We start from the raw sequence: 25762 nt of genomic DNA, 5'->3' as shown, positions 1-25762 counted from the left end.
AGCACCATGATCAAGATACTGCACATTTCTATCATCACCCAGAAGTTTTCTTGTACTCTTCTTTAGCCCATCCCTCCCTCTTTGTCTTCAGTCAACTGCTGATCTGCTTTCCATCTATATGTTTACATTTTGTAGAATTTAATATATTTGGAATATACATATGCAGTATACAGTTTTTTGTTTGGCTTTTGCTATTTAGCATGATGACTTGGAGATGTAACATGTTCCATGTGTCAGTACTTTGTGCTTTTTTATTGCTGAGTAGTATTTCAGTGTATGGATATACCTCTTTTGTTTATCCTTTCATATTTTATTTTATTTCCATCTATAACTAGCATTTATTGATCCACCTTTGATGTGTTAGGTACCATGTATGAAGTTGCTGGCTTGTTAATAAGTGTAAAGCACATGGTACAAAATAGGGATTTAATACATACTAGGTACTACTCTTGTGCTTCATTTAATTTTCATAATTAACCTACTCAGTATGTATAATTCTTCCCATTTCATAGATGAAGAAACTGAGGTGTGTGTATTTATTTTTGGCTGTGCTGGGTTTTTGTTGCTGCTTGGGCTTTTCTCTAGTTGCAGTGAGTGGGGGCTGCTCGCTAGTTGCGGTGACTTCTCTTGTTGCAGAGCGTGGCCTCTAGGTCGTGTGGGTTTCAGTAGTTGCAGCTCCTGGGCTCTAGAGCACAAGCTCGGTAGTTGTGGCTGCATGAGCTTAGCTGTTCTGTGGCATGGGAGATCTTTCCAGACCATAGATCAAACCCATGTCTCCTGCATTGCCAGCCAGTTTCTTTACCATTGAGCCAGCAGAGAAGCCCTAGAGGATTAATCCTTTGACCAAGGTCATATTCAACCAGTAAAGAATAGATCTGGAAATTCAATACAAGATCTCTTTTATCACCCAGCTCATGCTTCTTCCATTGCATCATTTTCCCCCAAGGGTATTTCCCTCTGATTACCTGTGGATGGGGCTGAGGAATGAGAACAGAGGATCAAGGAGTATTTCAGAAGTGAGCCTCCAGTGTGCAGACAGAGTAGTACAGTTGCCCCCTAAAGTAGAATAAAGTCAGGAATTTAGAAAAAGGGTGAACCGAGGATATAGGGTACTCTTCCAAATATAGGCACCTCTATTACTCATTATCTCTTTCAGTAAAGTTGCTTCTTCCAGGCAGTATGTCTTACAGGAAAATGCCTTCCAAACGGATAAAACATCAACTCTATGACCAGTTTTCAACTCTTAGAGACCAACATTCTTAGCTTCTGTTTCCAAATTTTAGATATAAATGCACAAAGAATAAAACATACTCCAAGGAATTTGAGAGTTATCCATCCATTCATTCAGTTAAAGGTTAGGTGTACATTTACCTATTGTTGTTCAGTTGCTCAGTCATGTCTGACTCTTTGCGACCCCATGGACTGCAGCACACCAGGCTTCTCTGTCCTTCACTGTCTCCCAGAGCTTGCTCAAACTCATGTCCATTGAGTCAATGATGCCATCCAACCATCTCATCCTCTGTCACCTCCTTCTCCTGACATTATCCAAAGTTCTAAAAATGTCATGAAAAACATAAGAGATATGGTGCCTGACTTAAAGAAGTTTATGTATAAGAAATGTTGTGTGTATGTGTGTTCGTGGAAATCACTGGGGTTATTCGGGTGGCTAAAGTAATCCTTGAAAGAGGTAAATAATTTGGACTAGGATTCTGCTGTAATCAGTGGGATTGAAAGTGGTGAATATTTAAATTCAGTATTAACGTCAATCTACCTTCGATCATATCTTTGTAACTTAAACCATATAAAAGCCATCCCAAATGTTTTTGAATACGTATGTCTGTCCATATGCAAGGTGCTGAGATGACATTAAGTGGCCTTGAAATCACATTGTTTGGAAGCAATTCAGAAAAGATTATGGGTGCTTCAAATTTAGCTACTATACTTTTCTACTTTGCCCAGTATGCTTTCTTTGAATAAGGAAACCAAAATGTATTCATTTAAAATATATAATTGCTTTATTAAGATGTAATTCACATACTGTATGGCTGACTCATTTAAAGTGTACAACTTTTTAATTTTTGGTATGTTCACAGAGTTGTGCATCCATCACCATGATCAATCTTAGAATATTTTCATCATTCCAAAAGATATATACTTGTTAGCAGTCATTCTCCATTTAATTTAAGGGCTTTGTGTCTGTAGTTTTTTAGTGCATAGACTATATGAAGAACAATCAATTTACGTTTAGATTATTTTTATTAAGCGATCACCTTATTTTTTCCTTTAGGACTATCACATGTATGTTGTGGATATCTGTTTACATTATGTTATAAAAATACATCTGCTTGATCTCAAATTATAGTAGATTTATTTAAAATAATCATAATAAGTTGAATCTTTAAATGCACAGTAGTTACTTTGTAAATGTTAGCAATTTAGTTTATAAACTTGTTAAACAAAAATCCAAAGTTTTATTAGGAAGCTGTGTTGTGTGAAAATGTTCTTTGAAAAATGTACAAAATATTTTCTAATAAATAACATACATGTTTCAATTATGATGTGTTAATGGTTTAAAAATATTCACCTAAGACCAATTATCAACTTCAAGACACTATTGTTCTTTTTTCTATGTGAAAAAAGAAAAGTTTCTAAAGGGAGTGTTGATAGATATTCCAATGTGTTGTCTTAGAAAGCATTATTATTATTATAGAGATGGCTAGCTTTTCTTTAAAGAGAAAGGATTTCTTTTTGCATTATTTAACGTTAGTTTTGTGAATCTACACTTTTATTAAAATATTGTATTGTTTGTATTTTACAATAATTAGAGGGTGGAAGAAATATTCAAAGAGTTTTTTTGGTGTTCTTTTATTTGAAATGGTATCTATTGATATAAATCCACACAGAAATGCCATATTAAAAATTCAAATTGATCAACTGATATTATAAAAACTTATTATCACTATTTTTGTTTTAGATAGCAAATATGATAACAAAGTAGGGATCCTAAAAGTTGAATGGAAAAATATCTGCTGCAGATAGAACTTTGGCTTTTTGTTATCCCTCCTAATAAATTTTATTATTAGTTTATACTTAGTTTCATTTAATATTAAAACATGCTAAGAAAGATAGTAAGATAAAATCCTATAGTTATTGACAAAATGAGAACATTATTATTGTTACATACTGAACATATAGATTTGATATAGTTAATACATTCTTGGAAGAAGACTATAGTCTGGTTTAGTATAAAATGTTAAAAATAATTTTATAAATGGTCTTTTATAAAAAATTCTTTTCGCAAGTATAAAGGCCACATCTTTTCTTGAAAGACCTGTTGATTTGGAGATGTTAGCCAGCTATCTTTACTAAAACACTTTACAATGCTAAAAATAGTCCACTTCAGTTAAATATGGATATTTTAAAAAAGAAAATCCCAGTTAGACTGCAACAGAAGGACATTTTGTGTGACAATATTTTGCATGATTAAAAATTTAAACAGAATAACAGCTATTTATATTTACAGTTACATGAGAGTAATTACTAAAGCAGACAAAATACTTAGAGCATAATTTAATAATGTTTTCCTCTAGCAAAGGTGCCAAAATTGTTATTTGCATAATTTTCACAATTTGTACTGAAACATAGCTAAGTGAAATTGGGAAGACAACTCTCCCCAACCACCTTCTTTCTTTTGTAGGAGATGTGGAAAAGAGACTCATGCATCATAACAACTCATTTTTGTATAATTTCCCATAAAAATCAAGACCCTTGTGTCAAACCACTAGGTGAAAGAGATGTGTTCCATTCATACTTTCTCTTTTAGAGTCTTTCTTTCAATGACCAGCCTCAACCCAACTTCAAGGCTCCTAATTATAACATTTACTGGTTCAAAGATTAACCTTCTGAGAGGGGCATTCTGGGCTGTTGGTAACTTGATCAGCTTGGTCTTCTCTTGGTCTCTCTCTCTTTCTGGTTCTTTGTATCGCAGGAGGGAGATGATGGTATCTGGCACATTCCTAGGATGACTTGAAGATAGCAGCCTTCTGTGTTTAAGGCTGAAAGATTGTGAACTCTGTTAGCTGAAATGCCACTCTGGGGAGGCAAATAGAACATTAAAAAAGCTTTAGCTGAAGGTAGTGTAGTGCAAGGAGAGTCAAATTTGAGAGCTGGGACTTGAGTGGACATTTGTCCCTTCGTTCCACCTTAATAAAATCTGAGTGTTAACTGTGGAAAAGGGCATTTGAGAGATCACTAAAAATGAATCATTAGAGTGCCCAGAAGAGCTTTATTATGATGTACTGTGAATAACTTCAGAACCTACCTTGTACTTTTATATGTGCTTATCAGGTAACTGAGGGACAAGTACATTCTATTATCCTCTACTACAGAGATTAGGTGATCTGCTGAATTATATGGGGAAAGGAATTTACTTTTCTACTGGATTCAGTCAATATCCTGTAGAGAATTCTATGGGAGGCTAGGGGAGTAGATATCCTTTATTGAAAAATTTTTAAGTTTTCTCTCTGTACACAGGACAGATAAAGAACAAGGTCCTACTGCAGGGCACAGGAAACTATTCCATGTCCTGTGATAAACCATAACAGAAAGGAATATGAAAAAGAATATATATATACATGTATAACTGAATCATTTTGCTGAACAGCAGAAATTAGCACAACATTGTAAATTGACTATTCTTCGATTAAAAAAATGTCAAATGAAAGTTTATCTCTATATAAATTATGAAATATATATGTATTTCAATGAGAGTAATCAAGTTAAGTGAAGCATAAATTAGAAATACATATACATTGCAGATGAGAGTAACCAGCTTCAGGAAAGCACAGGCTGAGTTTGGAAGCTTTCGTTCACTTCTGCTATAAAGGATTAGAGGGTTCCAGTCAATAAACAAAGCCATTTTATGGCTCCTGACGGGTAAATTGAGGGGACTGATTTGGTCAAGGACCAGTATGAGGATGTTTCTGTTCAACAGTTAACAGGATTCAACATGATATGGAAAATACAGGCGTGCAAAACTATACTACGACGCTCACGTTGCCAGCTAAAGCCTAAAACACTGCCACATTTACATATGTGTCCATCTGTCTGTTTTTACACTTTATTTTTCCAACCAGTGGGTGAAGTGGTTTTCATCCAAGCTGCAGTCTGAATTTTTTTTTTCACCCACCAGTTTCCATTCTATCATATAGCTGCATATTTTAAAGTGCATGTTATTTGTCTCTGGACACACATTTACTTGCACAGCCTTGGCTGGGTTTTCCTGTCTCTCCTGGAAGGTTAGCTCATCTTCTCCGCCTGAGCTTTGCAGTGGCCTGCACAGGCCAGGTTGTCTGGGGATCAGAGTCAGGGCACAGCGTGTCGCCTTCTCCAGGTGGCAGAAATTCCCCAGTGCAGGCCTGGGCCAGTGGCGGGGCCCACGGTCCAGCCCAGCCGAGCCGGTGAGAATGGAAGTGCTTTCGATCTCTTCAGTGGAGAGCCTGCGTAAATCCTGTGTAAATAGAGGGAGGAGAACAAAGAATGAGCCCCTACAGCTCTGAGCATTTGGAGCCATTTGGGGCTGAATTTGCTAAATGCTGCTTATACCGCCTGAAAAGTTGAAGAGAAAGGAGCATAAAATCCCCTCTTTTTTTCCCTTTCTGCTCATACCCCGGGGGGAGGGTGTTCAGGACCAGGGAAGCCTGAGGTAAGCCGATGAAGAGTTGTTTTTTCAGTGCTCTTTTGAGTGTGAAAAAGGTGGCCTGGGTCACTGTCCTCTCTTTAATGTCGGAAAACCCACACAGTTAGTAAATGTTGCATGTAAACGAAAGCATTTCACCTCTCCTGCTTCCCTCCATGCTAGTGGGCCATGAACTAGTCACTTGAAAAATCACAGAAAAATTTCACTTTAACGTGTCCAGACAGTTAAGCACAGCAGGAGAGTAAAAGAGATCAGTAATTAGCAGGTCTCACTGCTGGCCCCTCACCCCACCTCTCGCCCCTCACCCTCCCCACCTTTCTGGGTCTGTAACTTCCCCCTCCCCCCAACCTCTTCTGATGTGAATAAAGGTGAATTGCGCGGGGGGGAAGGAAAGATTTACTTTGAGGATGGTTCTTGGGAAGCAAGTTTTGTAAGGCTGGAGTCTAACGCAGAACTGGGCAAAGGCAACTGTGGCTGCTACTGCTGCTGCTTCTCCTCCTGCTGCTGCTGCTTTTTTTTGCATCGTATTGGAAACCCTGATTCAGATTTCTCAGTGGGATGTCCTAAATTAAACTCCTGGAAGGTAGTTCCTGAAAGAAAATAGCTTTTGACTCTTAGTACATTTTAATCCTGTTTTCAGAGTACTATATTAAGAAGGAAAAATCATTAAAAAATGATGACAGAAACCCGGGTTCCCAAAGAGTTATGTGTTGCAATTCCCTGGCTACAGGATACTTCCTTTTCCCCCCCCCATTTTATTTTCTTAATTGAAGGATGATTGCTTTACAGAATTTTATGATGCTCTGTCATACATCAGGAAGAATCAGCCACAGGTACACCCATGTCCCCTCCTTCCCAAACCTCCCTCCCCATCCCTCCCTTCCAGATTGTCACAGAGCCCCTGAGCCGTACTGCAGGTTCCCATCAGCGATCTGTTACACGTATGAGAAGTTTCCATGTTACTCTATCCATCCATCTCACCCCCTCCCTTCCTTTTTAACTGTAATGTTCCCAGTCATCTGAGCAGCCTGGGCAAGGGGCAGCCGCCCTACCCTGGATGGTCTCTTCCCCATTGGATTAGGGCGGCTTCGAGAGATAAAGCAACCCCGTTTTTGAACAGTATTTGCCAGTGTATCAGACATGTCCGGATCATCTCTGAGGAGGCCATGCACTCCTGAGCAGGAAAACCCTGGGCGTGAGAGTGGGGGAGGGAGCCTGAGGCCAGGTGGCTGCTAGAACAGGCTACCAGGGCCAGGGACTCCTTCATGGACACTTTCTTCAAAGCAGTTTGCATTTGCACAGGGGCCAAATATTAAGGCTCTTGCTGCCAATTTGTCCATCCCGCTAAACATTTGACTATTTACACAGTGTCAGGGCTTGCAAATCAGAAGTGAGTAAGACATGGCCTCTGCCTTGAAGAATCTATGGTCAAGCAGGACAGACAAGTTAGTAGATAGATAAATTGCAAAACAGAAGCATAAATATAGCAGAAGCAAGAACAAACTGATGAAGAAATCGAAAGCCTAGTATACAAGTTCTCTTAATAGGAACTAGGGAAATCCTTACAAAAGAGGTTCCTTTTTCACTGGATTTTGAAGTTTTAATAGGAGTCTGCCTGGGCAAAGTAGAATGGAAAAGAGTTAAAAAAAAAAAAAAAGACAAAGAGCATTTTTGGCTAAGGGCACAGGCCTACAGACATGGAATCTTGGAAGATCCCTTGGCTCAGAAAAGTCTTAAAAATTAAACAAATACTCTTATTTCAAAATCATATCTAATTTGAACTTTAGGTCCACGGGGACCACTAATAGTCCTGTAGATAATGGATGTAACTGTAAAAATATGCATCTGTTTGTTTCTTGGTTCATAGTTACTTTTTTTTTCTTTTAGATTACTTTTAAATACACTTGTCAACCACAATCTCTTTTGTTCATAAATGTGAATATATGAGGCCTCACTCTGGGGGTTTATTTCCTGAGAAATGAGGACTAATACAGAATCTAGCCTCACCGTTCACCTCTTCTTGTTTTCCAGCAGTTAAGGGAGAGAGGATAAAGGATGTGAGCACGGGCTTTATAGGGCAAGCACTGCTCTGCCACTTCCTGACTATGTGACCTTTGACAAGTTACTTAATTCTTGAGTCTCAAGTTTTCTTATCTGTAAAGTAGAATTGATAATAGTAGCTATTTCATTCATTCGTTGTGAAGATTGAGGATTGTAACATTGCAAGTGTCAGTGAAAGTTATTTGTGATAATGAGGATAATGAACGTGATGATGGTTTTGGTAAGGAAGAGGAGGAGCCTATATTCTAGAGGAAGAGAAACTGTGTAGAAAAGGGACTACCCTATTGAACATTAAATACTAACATTTAAAATTCTGTAAATTTGTATGTGTGTATGTACATGTATGTATATATATCACTGTAGGCAAAAATATGCAATTAATCTACAAATATATTTGCATACTTATGTATAAATTAGTGAATTCTTTGAAAAAGGTTAATGATATAACTTACATACTTAATGTTTATAATCAGATATATAAATATCTATAAATTCGTGACTATACCATTTCTGGAAGTAGTTTGGAAGATACATGTTTGTGTGTGTGTGTGTGTCTGAAATTAGTGAATGTACATTGCCCAAAGTAAAAATGATTATAACTCTAGTGAATTTCTATTTATCAAAAAAGAGGAAGGAAAAAAAAGCTATGTTTGCTCAGGTGAGATATCATTCTTTTTTACAGCATGTATTTTATATGAATATATTTGACTATTAAAATTGGTCCAAAACTGGGAGAAGTGAGGATTAAGCAGTGTGCCGTGAACTTAAAAGTACAAATGCTACTGACCAAAATCTGTGTTCATTTGTACTATTGTTTCTCTGAATAGATGATATTGAGAGGTCAGTTTCTGATTGTCAGTTGACAGGCTGCCGGATGTTATAGAAGCCTTATTTTATCTTTAAGAGAGTGACTTTGAGGCAAGCGAATATATCCCTTTAGTCACGGCTCTGTGAAGCAGTTCTTGGTGCTGCGCAGTTATGACGTCACAGCCCGTGAGATCCTGGCTGTATGGACAGTAGGTGCTCACATGTTTGTAGCATCTCTGGGCTCTGAAGGCCAGTCTGGTGCTGTCCATATAAGGGCCTCCACATGGACCACCATAAACCCGTTATAAGAATCCTGAGTCTCAAAGGACCCTTGCTGTACTGAATATATATAAAGCCCTTATAGGCACTGGTTTACCTGGGGAGAGAAAAGTTTGCACATTTCTGTTTGAACCTGGACCGGCCTGGACCAATTCTAGCTCAGTTCCAACCCCCGGGCCCTAGATCTAATCTCTCCTCTGCACTTTAGACCTTTACCTGTAGGATAAAGCCTGGTTTGATAACAGAGTTCAAATGAGGTAATGCTTCGAAAAGTGAGCGGTAGCTTACAATATGTGAGAATACTAGCGGTAGTAACACTGGACTTAGAGTTCCCTGGACTCTGGTTAGTCGTTGATCATGTGTAGTCATGGAATCATAGGTGAGAATTTAACCTCTTGGCCTCAGTTTCTTCACTGGTAAATGTCTGGCAATTTTTCAAGGGAGATGGAGAGATGGACTAGGAAGAAAAAGATGGACTAGGACCCTCTTGGTTGTTGTTGGTGGTAATGGTTTTGTCGCTAAGTCGTATCCGACTCTTTGTGATCCTCTGCAGCATAGCCAACCAGGCTCCTCTGTCCATGGGATTTCCCAGGCAAGAATACTGGAGTGGGTTGCCATTTCCTTCTCCAGTTCTCTTGGTTGTTGCACTATATTTCTGACAGAGCAAGAAGGCCACATCCTGGACTCAGGATAGCACAGCATCACGGTTTGTATCGTTTGTTGATTTCAAGCCAAGCAGTTGTTGTCTAGAATATAGATAGATTTTTAGCGAAATGAAATATGACAGTATGCCAATAAAAGGAAGTGGTGTCCTTTTGCCTGGGTAGTTGATATGGCCAAGAATTGTGTGAATTGGGAATTTCTGCTTTAGAATCATCTGAGGATCTTCTCACCATGTCCCCATGTCTTTCCTGATTCATTGGCTACACAGCTACAGATATGGATTTTGCCCACCGCTGGATACCCATGGTATCCCAGGCTTGACCTCCTTGTAACGAGACTCCCTTAGTGTTGCTCTTTTAGGTAAGTGTAGACCGGGGCTGCTTGCCCAGGTACTGCCCTGCCCTGAGCACAGTGTGCTCAGCTTTGGAAAGGATGTGTGACCCCCTCCAGAGCACAGATGTAAATCCAGCCCTGCAGATGCTCTCAGAATACCTCAGAGTCTGAAAACAGGAGGAGGACCTGGAGCTTAGATTCAGACAACGACCACCAGGGCTAGCAGGCTATAGACTTCTCTGTGGCCCCCCGCAGTGGTTCTCAAGCTTGAGCATCATCAGAATCACCCAGGGTACTTAGTAACCCTCAGATTTTCAGGCCCCATCCCCATTTGGATACAGTGGGTCTGGGATGGGTCCAAGAATTTGCATTTCTTGCAATTTCTTTGCCAGTGCTAAAGGGTGCTGGTCTGTATTTTGAGAGCCGGTGTTCTACAGCGTCTTTCTGTTGAACCTTCACCATCAGAAGATAGGGTGGGACCACCTTGTGTTGACCAGCACCTGTGACGGAGAGCACCAGAGCTTTCCCACAGAGAATAAGGTCCAGGTCAGGTTGTAGTTGGGGCCTCTCCAGTGGCTCAGCAGTGGAATACTCCACCTGCAGTGCAGGAGACCCAAGAATCTCCTGGAGATTCCCCTGTCAGAGGAAATGGCAACCCATTCCAGTATTCTTGCTGAGAAAATCCCATGGACAGAGCAGCTGGGTGGTCAGGAACCTACAGGTTGTAGTTGTTCGCTGTGACCACTAACCCCGTTCATGGCAGTAGCATAGAATTTTAACCATGTACCTGCTCCTGAGGTTTCATCTTAACTCAAATTAGAAGGTAATCTAGTTCAGAGGCTTCTAAAAGCCAGTTGAAGAATCTGTGCTAGGCTGATTGCATAACCAAACCCAAGGAACTTGTTAAGAATACAAATTCCTTGTCTCTGCCTCAGGATATTTTGATTTAGTAAGTCTGGGATAAGGCCTGAGGACCCATGTTTTTAACAATCTCCCCTGATAATTTAGTCTACTTCAAAGGTATCTATCCACAGGCTTGAGTATTTCTTTCCATGGTCACATGCAGTACATTCAGAGGCATGCAGCTATTTTGAGTATCTTTGCCCCAAACTTAGATTATGCCTTTAGTCAAGGGATTAGCAACCTTTTAAAGGAAGCACGCCCAGTAGTCTTTAGTTTTTTCCCATCAGAGGTGGCAAAGCTGGTGGAATGGCCTTGGGTCAGCCCTTCAAAAAGGCTCTAATGGGGATTGAGTTCTTCAAAGAAGCGTTGTTCCTGGCGTGTTTAGAAGTGACTGCGTGCATTTGGGCAGGCTTCCCAGGTGGCTCAGTGGTGAAAAATCTGCCTGCCAGTGCAGAAGACACAGATTCAATCCCTAGGCTGGGAAGATCCCCTGGAGATAGAACTCACTCCAGTATTCTTGCCTGGAGAATCCCATAGAGGAGCATGGTGGGCTACAGTCCATAGGGTCACAAAGAGTCGGACAAAACTGAGCGACTGAGCATGCATGCAAACACGTGCACTCAGGCAGTCCACTCAGCCCCTTCAGTACCATGAAGACTGCAGTCGTCCGGTTTGGGATTATCAAAGACAGAGGAGGACCCATGAATAAACTCATTGAGAAGTTCAGCCCTTCACGCACACAGCGGACAATCACTGGGTGTCTGCCCTGGCTCAGACCTGGAGGTGTGCTCTCAGGATAAAATGGTAAACAAGACACAGTCCTGCCCCTGCCAGTGACTCCACACTCTTGAACCCTAACTTCAGATGCCGAGATATATACTGTTACCTCCTGTGCCTCCTTGACACGAGCATCTGTGCCCATATACCCACCCTATTCGGCACAGAAACTCATTTGGCATCTATGTCAAGGATTGCCAACTATCCCAATACACATACAGCCCTAAAACAAGGAGACAGTATGCATTTTAAGGGTTTATTTAGTATCATTTGCATGGTTTTGTTTTAGGGTGCAGATCACATGGTTGCCTTTTAAAAGAAAAATAGCTATTGTTAGTCCTCTGTGCTGGAGTTGGTTCACAATCCATTGGAAAAACAAATTTATTGTGTGTTTGGAAAAGGAAATTCCCATCTTTATAGAGGTATAAATAATAATATTAATTTTAAAAATCTAATGTCTAGTATTTGGTTATTATAAAAATAGGCTCATTTTTCTCTACAATTATTTGTTACAGTGGATTCAAATTCAAATATTTAACATTTGTATAAAATAGACTGCTATATATTAAAATGCATGTAATGCTCCTGTCTTCTCCAGTTTAAGTCAGTCATCGAAGGATGCTCAATCCAGCTATATTTTTTTCTTGAGCTAAATGTAGTGAATCATATAGTTTGAAGGTGTTAGAAACCCTCTCTGCTTTTTAGCAAGAGAAAATACTCCATGGAAATGCTGTCTCTCATTTTTTAAGGTCATTGATTGGGTTAAAAAAGGCAAGTGCCTTTTTTTTTGTTGAACTTACTTTAATTAAAGCCATTAACCTTTTAAAATAAGTATATCCAAAAAATCTATCAAAAAAAGCTAAAATGCGATTTTAACAAAATCCTGACAATTTCAGCTTAAACATATACACAGAAACCATATGTGCTTAGGAAGAAATATACACACACAGGCATTGTTTATAGTGTGTGTTTTTATATTTGGAAGACATTGAAGGAAGAGCCATTCCATACATACATTATCCGAAATGTACATCCAGATAGCCCGCATAGATTTTTCCACCCAGAGACAAAGATATCTTTATCCACGGTAGGTCGACAGACAGACTGACTGACTTCAAACTTGCACTTGCAGTGTGGATTTTTTTTTTTCCCCCTCATCTCCGGGTACTGCTTTTCAAAATCGCCTCAGGCTACAGAACAGTACCTCAGATCCCCAAGGCCCACTGCCTGGCTCCTAATAGCCACTCTCCATCTGTGTCACATGAACAGCTGATGAGATCGCGCCAGTGTCTGTATTTTGGAGAGCACGTCCTCCCAGGTTAAAATGCTGGGGTTGCCAAGGAGCAGTCAGAAGCCATTAGTGTGGGGGGAATTTGCCTTGCAGCAGTTACTTGGCATGGTGGAAAGTGTGTACGCGTGTCTCTGCTCGAGCTTGTGTGTGTGTGTGTGTGTCCTTGTGCAAGTGACCCCCCGGTGTACGTGAGTGTGCAGGGGCGGTAGACAGATGAAGACTGGATAGATCCCATCCATCCAGGATTCATAAGTCAAATGCCTTTTGTTTCCCTGTACTCCTGATTAGTTCTTTGACTATTTGGGGTCCTTTCGATTCACTCTTTTTTTTTTTTTTTTTATCATAACAGACGGCAAAGAAAAAGAGAACAGCAACTTCGGGGTCATGCTCTAGTGTTTGGGCAGATGGAAGGGATCTGCTTTGCCTTGGGGCAGGGTGGTTGTAATGAAGTGGCCTGTCAGTCTGTAAATAGTGAGGGTCATCTCTTCCATGTGATGGAGGGTATCACATTGCAGTGAAAATGGAAATGTCAATAAAATTAATCTGCCAGCTCTTTGCTGTGGCTTTTCTGCTTCTCTGGTCAAAGAAGGTTGAGGGTTTTTGTGGCGAGAGGGGAAAAGAACAGGTATGGGGAAGCCCACACAGCAGGCAGTCGGGACAGGTTAGGAGGCAAGGGGCCCGAGGCAGGATGTCCCCAGTGTGGCCCAGTCCAGGAGGAGGGAGCTGGTCTGGGAAGGAGCTGGTGGATCTATAGCGTTCCCGGGGAAGCTGCGGAGCGTCTAGCTCAGGCTACATTGAGCACAGAGTTTATTGTTTTAGGCTTTCTTGGACAAGGTTTTTACTTAGCATGGGATTTATGGCATTTACTGCTAATGAATGTCTATTCTTAAATTACAAAAACCCCCATCTCAGCGCAATTCCCAGATGTTCTTCCAGGACCCTGGCTTCTTAAACACCAGCAGGGAGCATAAACTCTCCACTTCTCTGTTTTCCTCTTTCGTGTGGCTCCAGGCTAATGATGTGCAAGGAAAACACAGCCATCTATAAAGCCCCAGTGCTGTCCCCGTATTCTTCATTTATTTTGCATTTGATTATGCCACAAGTCGGATCTTGTTTCTTTCCTTTTTTTAAAGTTATTAGTTCAAATATTAATGTAGGGATATGGCATATATTGCTCCTCTTGATTGATGCCTTCCCAAAAACAGGAAGACGTGCTCGTATGAATTTTAAGAAAGTAGGGGTCCTGCAATGCCTTGCCAGAAGAGTTTTTCAGATACATAATTTAGATGCCCTCCAGGCAGGCTTTCAAGGCATTTTTGCCGGAGGGCAAGAAAAAATAACTATGACTGTTAAAAGTAAATGATTTTTGCTAATGCACAATTAATGCCAGAGAAAAGCACAGAAGAGAAAGATGTTGATAGAAACTTCTGATTAAGTGAGCACCCTACCTTGATGTGCATCTTTTTTGTTTTTTAATGATAATGATCAGTGGTGCAGAGAGCTAAAAGTTTTCCTGTCACGCGGATGCTGAGTCCAGGGTCATCTGAGGAGTATGTGAATGTGTGTGCTTGGGAGGTGACAGTTCTAGGAGGCGCTGAGCAGGCAGTGTGTTATGTGCAATGAACAGTGACACAGTTACTGTCACCTATGCAGGCAGCCTAGAATATATAGACTACAGAACATTTAACTTGATTACCCTACAGTATGTGTTCACTCTGGGCATGGGGATGCATTTGCACCGAATGGGTTTTCTGATGGCGGTTTTCCCACATTGGATTCCATAATTGACGAAGAGCTACTGCACTGTGTCAAGAGCACAATTATAATTGAATTAATGATATGGGAGAGTGTGAGACACACAAAATTAACATTTGAAGAGGGCTGGTTTAATTTTGTCTTTTACATATTTGTGTCTCCAATTATACTTTAATGAAAGAGAATATACCCGCTTAATGGATTTCTTTCAACAAGCTTAGCTGAGCTCATCATTAGCTGCTCATTGTTGTTGGCACCCTTTCTGTGTTTTCTCTAATGTATTTTCGTTTCTTTCTACTAGGGGATGGTTTAGACAACAGTGTAGCTTCACCTGGCACAGGTGACGATGATGATCCAGACAAGGACAAAAAACGTCAGAAGAAAAGAGGCATTTTCCCCAAAGTAGCAACAAATATCATGAGAGCATGGCTCTTCCAGCATCTCACAGTAAGTCAAGATGAAAGCGAAAAATAAGTTTTGTTGTTTTGCCTTCTCCTAGCACATTAGATGGGCTCATACAGATTTTTTTGAAATAAGGTGCCTATTTTCCCTTTCTTGAAATCTGATGGCTAACAGGGCAGTTGAGGTTTTTATCAATTCTCACCACCCAAAGAGCACCCTGTAGAAAGGAGGAGTTTTTATTTCCATAGGTCAGGAATGGACCTTATTCAAAATGATTTAGGGCTCTAAAAAGTCTATATGAATAAATGTGTTGTTTATGCAAAAAGGTATGAGAGCAACTTCAGATAATGCAACTGCTACCAAGGGAAACGGCTGTGAGAAGCTCATGAATCCATAAATGTTGCTGATTACACTCTTAACGAAAGCCATCTTCTTAGGAAGCAAAAAAAAAAAAGCACCTTGCCACATGTATGTCCAAGTGCCTGGTATCAGGGGCAGCCCTAATCGCTGAAGCAGCTTGCAACATGTCACGTGTTTATATGACAACCACAGAAGGGTTATAGGTGCTATAATGCCTTTGTTTCTAAGGTAGAGATCAAAGATTCTTTTTTAGCGGTTCAAGTTTATTGTCTTATAAGCCGATCCTGTTCACTTATGGGGAAAGATCAACAATGTGCAGCATTTTCCAAGTAACAGTTTATCTTCCTGTTTGCAATTGGTTTTATGTGTCATTATATATATATATACACACTATTGACTGAGACCCTCAAGGCCAAAAAATTACAATATATTTTTGCAGAGGAACTACATGCTCGCATTTTACCCTTCATTTGAAAATTCTGGGAAAATAGTAAAGATGTCAGAGGCTGTTTCTTGCTATAAGATTGTTTTCAGGCCATTCTGTTTAGGCTGCAGCTTAAAAATAGAGTAGCGCATTGAAAGCTGAAGGCCTTTGATTATCCAGCTTGTGGGTTGCCATGCTGAATGAATGACATCAGTTACAGTGTCATGAGTCCAGGACAAGGTTCCACGTTTATTTATGGCGCTGGCTGCTGAGCGACTCTTTGAGCAGGGCTCCAAAGGGCGAGGGGTGGGGCGGCAGCAGGGAGGGCTACAGGATAGATTCCCCTTCCTAAATCGGCCATTTTGATGTAAGGACATTAGTAGCAAACTAAGGTGTATCGATCTGGCCGGTGGTGTCAGGATTAGCTGGGTGTACCAACGAGGCTGCCGTGGCAGTGGTTATTCTTGCCTTGCAGCTATGGCCATTTCAAAGGTCAGGGCCCTGCGCTGACTGGGCTCAGAGGAATTAGACCGAACATGCCGTCTCTGGGCTGATTACTTAACCAAAGACAAAATAATGAGTCCTAAGCAAATACTGACTAATTGAAAGGGCTGTAAATCCATTACATATTGGTCAGGGATAATCAGGAGTATTTAATCACTTTTATCTATTCAAGAGCACTGAAGCTGCAACAGCAAAGCCCTGAACCTTGCCATGTGGTTATTATTCTCATCATTATCAAAATTACTTCACAGCTGTTCTTTGCTACATCACCTCAGCTGGAGATTTACTAACCTGTAAAATGTTTTTCATTTGGAAGTCGAATGAGTGCGAGGGGAGGGGCTTCTCATTTTTAACTGAAGGTTTGTTTGGTTAGAGTAGCAAGTAAGAAAGGCAGGGTGGGGCGAGTAGATGGCAGGCAACTGTCTTCTCCCACCAGCTCACCTGTCTGATTTCCTCCCGCTGGCTCCCTGCATGCTCAGCATTCCTTGGTTGAAAGTGAAGAGTTCAGCAATTACTTTTCAAGCAAACATCCCCATGTATTTTCAGCCCCTCAGTCAAAAAAACCCAACATCATAGAACAGCAGAATCTTAGAGAATGCAGCTGCTTTGTTTACAAACCAGGAAGCTCAGACCCGCAAAGGGAACTGATTGGCTCAAGGTCCAGCTGCGATCAGGACCCAAGCCTTCCTTGACCCCAGCTCCGTGCCCTTTCTACACATTATGATGACTTTGCTAGAATCATGATCACCATGAGCAGTTGCATATCAACCTTACAACCTCTGCCATCAAAATGCTCAGCATCAAAGGGAGGAAATAGGAGAAGCAAAGTGCTGTTTGCTTTACTTATTTTTAAAAAGTTGCCTGCTCCCATAACCTTTCCAAATAGAGAAGACTTACTCTACACTTCTCTTTTAAAGCCAACTCTCTCCTTCACCGCCCTGGTCTGTGCCTTGACTCTTCCTCCAAGCATCCAGAGCTTATTGGACCTCCTGCTTGGCCAGCTGGTGTCTTACCTCCCATATCCCTGTCGTCCTGGGTTGAACCCACTGTGCACCCCGACTGTAGGCGAGGAATTGTGCAGATTCCTGGGTGCTCCTTGTGGCTGTGCTATTTACTCAGTACTATGTACTGTGTACCTTCTCCCCACCCCGAGGGTGCTTTCATCTAGATAAATATGCACAAGGCTTTGTGCAGAATTCTCTGTCCAGCTGAAAACTTTAATTAATGCCTGTCCTTACCGTGGGGGAGAGAAGACTCAAAGAACCTGAGCCGGAGAGTTGGGAAACTGACATTTTGAGCTCAGTTTTCCTGAGTCATGGCTGAACCTCAGTTAAGTCCATTAAGTTCTCTGGACCTGCCATTTCTCCATTTTTCAAACGGATCTGCACGTTGCAGGCTGCTTTCCCGCACTCGTGTGTTGGTTATACTCGGCGCTGTCATCCTCTCCTCTCAGTACCCCGCTTCCTTTTTATTTTCCATTAAGGGCTTTCTTTTTCTCCTCCCCACAACCTTCTTTTACACCATGCCCCTTTATTACTTTCTCCACTGGCTTTGTCTGTCCATCTCTCTCTCTGCTCTTCTCCCCAGCCTTTCCTGCACCTCCTTGTGCGTAAGGAAATTGTCAGCTTTCCCTTTGACAACATCTTCCCTCTTTATCCCAGCATCACCCCAGCTGCAGAGAAGAGGTTCAGTAACTATGATGAGGATGGTCCTGTAAAACTTTTACTTTCCAATCTTTAATGAGCTGAAAGATTTACTCAGCTATAATTCTGAGCGTAGAAACCAAGAATAGAGCCCCCTAACTAGCGACATGTTAATTTAGACCCCTTTTCTTATGCACTAACAGGCATGAGGAAGTTCTTGGAAATAGAGATGCCCCACTATATTTTTCTGTCATTTAATTAATTTCAACTTTCAAAGTGAAATGTTGGCTCTAGCTCACTGAAAATAGATGTAGTCTAAATTATTATTTCATGTAAATTTCTTTACAAGTGCATGATTCAATGTGCATTCCTTCATTATTAGTCTCTTTAACATTATTTCAAACTGGTTTGTTCCCCTTTGTGCAGTATGACCTGCTCTTGTATTACAATAATCCCCGATGTACCCTTTTTTCTTTCTTTTTTAAAAAAGAAGCTAATTGAATTATCTCATTATTTTAATTTGTTAAGCAAATGTATTTTGGATCTCAGGATGTGTTCTTAAAGAAGGGGGTTGCTGAGGCTTTGCCCCCTGAATGGGCCATTGGCCCATTTTGACATTCATGCATTCATTAACTAGCAGAACATAAAAGAACTCTGGTTGTATTTTTTTTTTTCCAAACACCCAACCAGCATGGAGCAACTTTTCCCAATAAGCCACAGGGGTTTCTCTACATATGTTCTCAACTGCAAGCTATTGTCACCTATTCTGAATACCTCAAAAGGCCCAGAGGAAAAAGAACCCCACCTCAACAAAGGCCAACTGTAGCAATTGTTAAGTCTTAGTCTCAATATGACAAAAATCATTAACCTTCAGTTTTCTTGGAGGAACAAGTTCCACTACAACTGTAACAGTTTTAAAACACTCTCTCAAATTCCTGTGCTCCGCCAGCTTCAGGGGAGGAGGTAATAAACTCACAGCTGATCGATGATATTGAGGAAAATATTTAAACTAAATCCAAGGTGGCCGTAATAAAACAAACTCTTTGATGAATTGAGGAATTTCCATATTGAGTTAAGCACTTTAAACTTGCTTAGTCTGAAGCTAAATAATTAGTTTCTCGTTTCTAACTACCAATTTCCAGAATGTCCTTTAAACATCACAATGATTTTAAGGAAATAAATCCACATATTTAAATCCTCACAGTAATTTTAAGGAAATAAATCCAAGTAAATACTTTTTAGAAATTCAACCAGCGAAACGTGTCGTATGTTACTCTTACCCCCTCTTCTATTGGTGGACGGCTCTGCCTGGCTTCTGAGACTAAGAAATCTAGTGAAGATGGAGGAAAGAATCTGTTGGAATGTATGTGCTTTTCCTGGAAAGTACCCAATGGCAAAAAATCGTAGGGAAATCCTAGGGAAGTATATTCTTTTCCCTAACACATGGAGATTATGATATCATAAAAGTAAGCCTGCCATTACAACTGTTTTTATTTGACTTCAAAGATAGTTAAAGAAAGAAACAGCAAGAAATAATACCCGGGCTGACGGTTTATTCTTAACCATGAAAAACTCCTCCACGCCAAGAAGCCCTTGTGTACTCAATTAGGCTCTCAGGCTCCTCCACTTGCCACCTTCAAGAGCTCCCCGAGTTGTGCTGCAAAGAATATATTTGATCATGGAATGAAAACAGGAAGTGCTCACACAAAGACACCACTTGCTCATACCCGTTTCTGACTACAGTTTTTCTTATTTGAAAACATAGGGATAAAGCTCACCCTTAGCAGATGTGGGACTTCTTTCAAAGCTATGTGTACAGAATCAGAAGCAAATTTATTTCAAAGTGATACAATATCCTGCAGCCTCCTGGAAACTGCAGGTTCTAAAAACTCTGCCCTTTGTTCATGGCAAAATGCTTAGCCTCTTGCCATATCTCTGCTGGGAAAGGAAGCAGAACGAAGCCTGTCTCTCAGGTGTTCGCTGGTTTCACTCCCTGCCTATTAGAGTTTGTTTCATGGGATTTTGTGAAGGTCTGTTTTGAGTAATGAAAATGTGATTTAAAGTATATTGTTTCACAGACACAGTGAGCCCACATCACGAATAAATACAGTCCCATGTTACATAGAGAAAGATATCTCTTCTCTAGTTAATTCAAGACCATATCACAGTCAGTCTAGTCATCTCAAATTTTTTGTTGTATGTGTGCACACACACACACAGAAGAGAGAATGAGAGACAGAGGAAGGCAAGACTAGACTATTTTGCCCTTTAACTGTTTCTCTTCATCCTATATAGATCCAGATAGTTTCTTTCCTCAAGGAGTTGATACAGTGTCAAGGTTAAGAGCACGGGGTCTGAAATCTGCAGCGCAGTAGATTTTTGGTCTTGAGCACCGAGGTCTCTGGACTTCACTTTCCATATCAATAGAACAGGGATAATTTTAGAACCAACTCAGTACTGGTGTTGCAGGCATTAAATGAGACAATGTAAACTATTCGGCTCCATGCCTGGTTATATAATGGAAAGCAATAGGTATATAATGGAAAGCAACTATAATTTCAACTTTTAATTTGGTTGAATAGCTACCAGGAGACTTTGACCAGTAGAACTGGGCAACCAAAATGATCACATACCTTCCTGGGACTCTGTGAGATGGAGAGACTGACTTTGCCAAACAAGTCAGCAGGAGATAACATAGTCTAATTTCTGCCTTCTAGAGTCATGTAAATGTCAGATGGGGCTACCCAGGTAGTGCTAGTGGTAAAGAAATCGCCGGCCAATGCAGCAGATGCAGGTTCCTTCCCTGGGTCAGAAAAATTCCCTGGAGGAGGGTATGGCAACCCATTCCAGTATTCTTGCCTGGAGAATCTTATGGACAGAGGTGCCTGATGGGTTTACGGTCCAAGGGGTCGCAAAAGAGTCAGAAATGACTGAAGCGACTTAGCACACAGGCCCGCAAGCATCAGATGGCTGTTCAGTGATTCTAGGCACTCTCATCAGAGAGTCTAGGTGCCCACGGAAAGCCAGAGCATCCTGGTGAGTCTTCCAGGATGGAGTGGGAGATAGAGAAGAAAAAGGCTGTGGAGTAGTTCATAATGCCTCTGGGAGGGCCTCCTTTTTGTAGAGAATCTCCCCTTCCCATAAGGGAAGTACGTGAACAGAGTCTAGTCTCTGCTTTCTTGGAGCATTCAAGTCTAGGCTGTCTGAGAGACAGCACAGTGTGGGTTTGTAAAAAGGGTCACTGGATGTGAAATTTTAGGCTTAGGTTTGTGCTCTGTCATCTTGGGTGAGTTGGAAATCTTGGCAATCTGAACCTATCTCCAGACCTATGAAATGAAGAGTAGACATGTGCTCTGCTTAGCTGGTTGGGGGGCTGTGAGGCTCAGATGATGTGGCCACTTTGTAAGCTGTACTGTGTGGCGCAGACGTCAGGTGCTTTGGCTTTTGGTGTGTGCTTGGACTCCTGCAGCTCAAGGTCTCTGGTACCTCATGAAATCACCATGGGTGATAGATGTGGTGTTGCCTTCTTCTCCACCCCAGTCTCTCCACCTGTCCATTTCCACAAGCGTATCCATGGAGACACTGTGATAATGTCCATCGTTAGACGTCTTTTTAAGGGCCTCGAATGGTTAATTGAATCAGTATTTCAGGGACATTAGCTATTTCTACTTGGAAATTAGTGCCCTCATGATTCTGAGATCCATCTACTTTAATACTAATTGCTATCGGCTAACGTAATACCAAATAGAAAATGTTGGCCTTACTTACGCAGTGAAAGATGGCCTTTCTCGTGTTCAGGGATACAGATGTGCACAGAATATGAGTGAGGCTCATGGGCTGAGACATGCCTGTGAGGAGGTGCCTGTGCAGAACACACAGCTGAAAAACACCAGCAGAAAGAGCCTCCCGCAAATACGCAGCCGAGGGAGGCCGCCCATGGCCTCAGCCTTTGCATTGTTTTCCTGCTTGCCGGGAGAAAACATCTGTGAATTATTTGAATGGAACCTTATACTGGAGATCGTCTGAATTGGTGTCATCTCTGTTTAATTTCAGGAAATGATGTCACAATGCATTAAATAACAATACTGGGTGATTTATTTTCCTGTGGACATGCTGTCCTAAGCATTCCGCTTCTCTTGCAGTGTTTCCAATTAACTGTAAGCTTGAGTGTTCTTCCTATTTCATAATGATTTTGAGGGGTGGGGGCGGGAGATTGGGGTGGGAAGAGAGGTAATTTCAGAGGTTGCGGAGGTTCAGAGCTAATGGCACATCCATCATGTTCTTATTGGGACAGGAGGGTACTGAACATCAGGGCTGTGATCGCCACTGGCAACCTACCATAGCGCTGGTTTTCAAGAATATCTTAAAAAGGAAGCCTGAACGTTCTGCTCCTAACTGTCCAAAGAGTCACTGGATGATTTTAATAGTGACCTGCATACTGTAGCTTCTGCCTTTATCAAAGTTTCCATGCACTCCCTTCTTCAGTAAAGAATAGAGGACATAAGTCAGTTCTGTGTGCCATCTGTCGTCGTTTTTACAATTTCTTGAATTAAAGAGACAGGCTAAAAATTTAATGTTATGTTGAATCCTAGAAACTCCTCTAGAAGAAATGAAATTGCAACTAAATTTACTTTGTCTCTCTTGAGGGGGAATAAAACAATGCATGCGGTTGTGTCATAACCTTTTACTTGTATTCCCAGTTTGGTATTTAGAATTGGATTATGAGGGGTTCTGCATGTGAAATCCTGATGTGTTTGGGATTCAGCAGCCTTTGTCCACATTATGAATAACTTTGAGATAAAGTCCCCAGTACAGTGGCAGCAGCAGTGGCCTTTCATGGGGTGATGAGATGTGTAGTCTCTTCAATGCAAAAACTGGTCAAGCCATTTCAAACTTTATGAGGAGGCTCAAGAGGGAGGCGGAGAAGGCAGTGGTACCCCACTCCAGTGCTCTTGCCTGGAAAATCCCATGGATGGAGGAGCCTGGCAGGCTGCAGTCCATGGGGTCGCTAAGAGTCGGACTCGAGTGAGCGCCTTCACTTTCACTTTTCCCTTTCATTCACTGGAGAAGGAAATGGCAACTCACTCCAGTGTTCTTGCCTGGAGAATCCCAGGGACAGTGGAGCCTGGTGGGCTGCCGTCTATGGGGTCACACAGAGTCGGACACGACTCAAGTGACTTAGCAGCAGCAGTAGCAAGAGGGAGGGGATATATGTATACATATAGCTGATTTCCTGGTGGCTTAGATGGTAAAGAATCTGTCTGCAATGCGGGAAACCCAGGTTTGATCCCTGGGTCAGGAAGACCTGTTGGAGAAGGGAATGGCAACCCACTTCAGTATTATTGCCTGGAGAAGTCCATGGATAGAGCATCCTGGTGGGCTACAGTCCGTAGGGTCTCAAAGAGTTGGACAGGACTGAGTGAGTAAAACTTTCACTTTTCACTTTCGTAGCTGATTCACTTTGTGATGTACAGCAAAAACTAACACAACTTTGCAAAGCAATATACTCCAATAGTAAAAAAACGAAAAGGTATATCAGACCATCCCGTTTATCTCAGCTGAGATACATTTAGAAAATTAAGTCCCAGATTATGAGTTATGAGCTGACAGACACATTTAAAAAAAAGAAGTAACTGAGAGAGATTGAAGAATGAAATGCTTATTAAATTACCATCAAAAAGAAACTAAAATAGTGATTAGCTCAAAGTTTAGCACCTAATTTCATAAAATATCACTCTGAAGTATAATTGTTTAAAAATACGTTTAAGAATTCAAGGAAATGAGAATTGAGGACCCTTGAATAAAAGAAAATAGGCATGTGCATATCTGAATATTCAGCTATTTAAAAACTCCAAGAATAGAGTGCCATTAAATGCTGTTTAGTGAAACCCGTGAATATTCATTCAGATCATAGAGAAAATTTCCATTTCTTCATTCCACATGACCACAGTTTGCAAGTGTATTCTGTGGAGAGGTGGAGCAGTTAAGAATTAAAGTCCAGTTTGACTCAGTTGTGAGAGCACTCAGTCTCCCTCAGCTTTGCTGCAGGATAGGGTCAGAAAGTGACCTTAACTTTCAGGATTCATTTTGATTTTAGAGACTGTTACTGCACAGATTTCAGAGGACTCCTGGAAATGCCCTGTGCTCTGTGCTGTAGTCTGTTTTTGCAATTTGAAACAGATTATGAAGTGCAAAGATGATATCCAGCCCCACTGCTCCCGTTAAGAAATAGTGACTTGAGTAGGAAGCATTAGGTTGGTTGAATGGAATTTGCCATGTTACAGTGACATGCTGCCTGCCACTTTCTAAATTGATTGGCAGCAGTTGTTTACAGTATGTAATCACTGGCACCCTTTAAAGGTGTATTATCCTCTTAAAACATAATAGTAATGCCATTTTCATGCTTTTACATTTGCTATTCATATTTTGAACTGCCAAGTCCCAAATCTGCCAGAACTAATTTGTTTTTATCTAATAGTGGATAAGTTGTCAAGTCACAATATAATGGCAGATAATTTTTCTTAAACTATAGTTTTACTTCTTGGTTATAATAGATAATAGGAATACTTGTTGACTCTGTCTTGATTGTCCACAAAAAGAAAAATTACAACTCAAGAGATTATTATTATGGAATTCTGTGATGACAAGAAATAAAGAATATTATTGTGAGCATTGTAGGAAATTAACATGAGCCATCTTTAACCATATTTAACCATCTTTAAAGAATCAACCATCTTTAACCACCCTGCCCCTTGATTTACTGACACCTGATTTGCCTAACACAGCCAGATAATGGCTGGAGATCTACCCTTGTTAATTCCAGTGCCAAACCTTGTTGCTACTCTTAATTGTAATACTTGACTTATCAGATTATAACTCTCTAGACATGTTTACTTCTTGCATCATCCCTCTATATTCACAAGTATTCCAGAATTAAGTTTGACTTGGGAATATCTGGTAACTCCTTTACTAATAATTTAGAAAAGGGTGATCCTGCAACTCTGGTCATCTGACAGTTGTGAAATGGCTAATTTCTTACCCTGGGACACCTGGTGTGACCTTGTCATAAGCCAACAATAAACAACCCAAGTGCACTGGGGGTGGTGCTGCACTAGTCTTTCAAAAAGAAGACGGCTTTAATCAAACAGAAGAAGTGAATGCTGGATTATTCCCTGTAGATTGGTGACATGTTGGAACTCTGTATTAAAGCAACCTTATTTTTTCCCCATGGTGAAAAGTTACAGGTTCCATTTCAGTGTTTCCAGGATACCTGCAGGTAGCTCATGAATTGTTACACTTGTTTTAAATCTGGCCCCACAGTGAATTAAAAGAAAAAGTGGTAAGACTGCATGGGCCATATGAGATCATTATTAGTCAATTATAAGCTCAGTTTAGTTCTTGCATTAGTTTCTAGGAAACCATAAGTTTAGATCCATGTGGCAAAAATCCCACCAATTACTTGATAGCACTTTGATGAAGACCTCTTTTATTGCTTAATCCTGAAGCTTTTGTGTTTGCTTATGAACTGCTTAAGTGATAATCAAATATGACCATGTGGAAAAGCATCAGTTTTTAATATGACCTTTGGTACTAGCCTGGGAATCTTTTCAAAAGAGTTCGGACTTTTTTCCCCCTAGAGCAAGTTTAAAGAAAAGTGTGATTTAATTCTCTTTGGTTCTTACATGCTTATTTGCATTCTCTTGTCAGCGTCTACCCCAAATATTCCTTTGCTAATTTGAAATACATATAATCTGTTAAATAGAAAGGGGCTGCTTTCCTGAATTCTCCTGAATTTATTGTTGGAGCAGATAATGGAAATGTTTTGAATCCATCACCAAATCAGTGTTTTTCCTGCCTTTAGA

The 25762-nt window shown here is 40.8% G+C and overlaps 1 protein-coding gene across 8 annotated transcripts in view; it reads left to right on the top strand.

Annotated features, from left to right (window-relative positions):
- The window catches only part of MEIS2 (Meis homeobox 2), a 218630-nt gene that overhangs the window by 48008 nt on the left and 144860 nt on the right, over positions 1-25762 (top strand). For all 8 annotated transcript variants that reach the window (XM_070468960.1, XM_070468963.1, XM_070468962.1 and 5 more), the window contains one exon: positions 14869-15014. In XM_070468960.1, coding sequence (XP_070325061.1) covers positions 14869-15014 — 146 coding nt within the window. The remainder of the gene's footprint in view (positions 1-14868; positions 15015-25762) is intronic.

The sequence above is a fragment of the Odocoileus virginianus genome, chromosome 6 (assembly GCF_023699985.2).
Source record: "Odocoileus virginianus isolate 20LAN1187 ecotype Illinois chromosome 6, Ovbor_1.2, whole genome shotgun sequence".
NCBI classification, from domain to species: Eukaryota; Metazoa; Chordata; class Mammalia; order Artiodactyla; family Cervidae; genus Odocoileus; species Odocoileus virginianus.
Note: the sequence above shows the minus strand (reverse complement) of the source record. Positions and strands in the feature narration are given on the sequence as shown.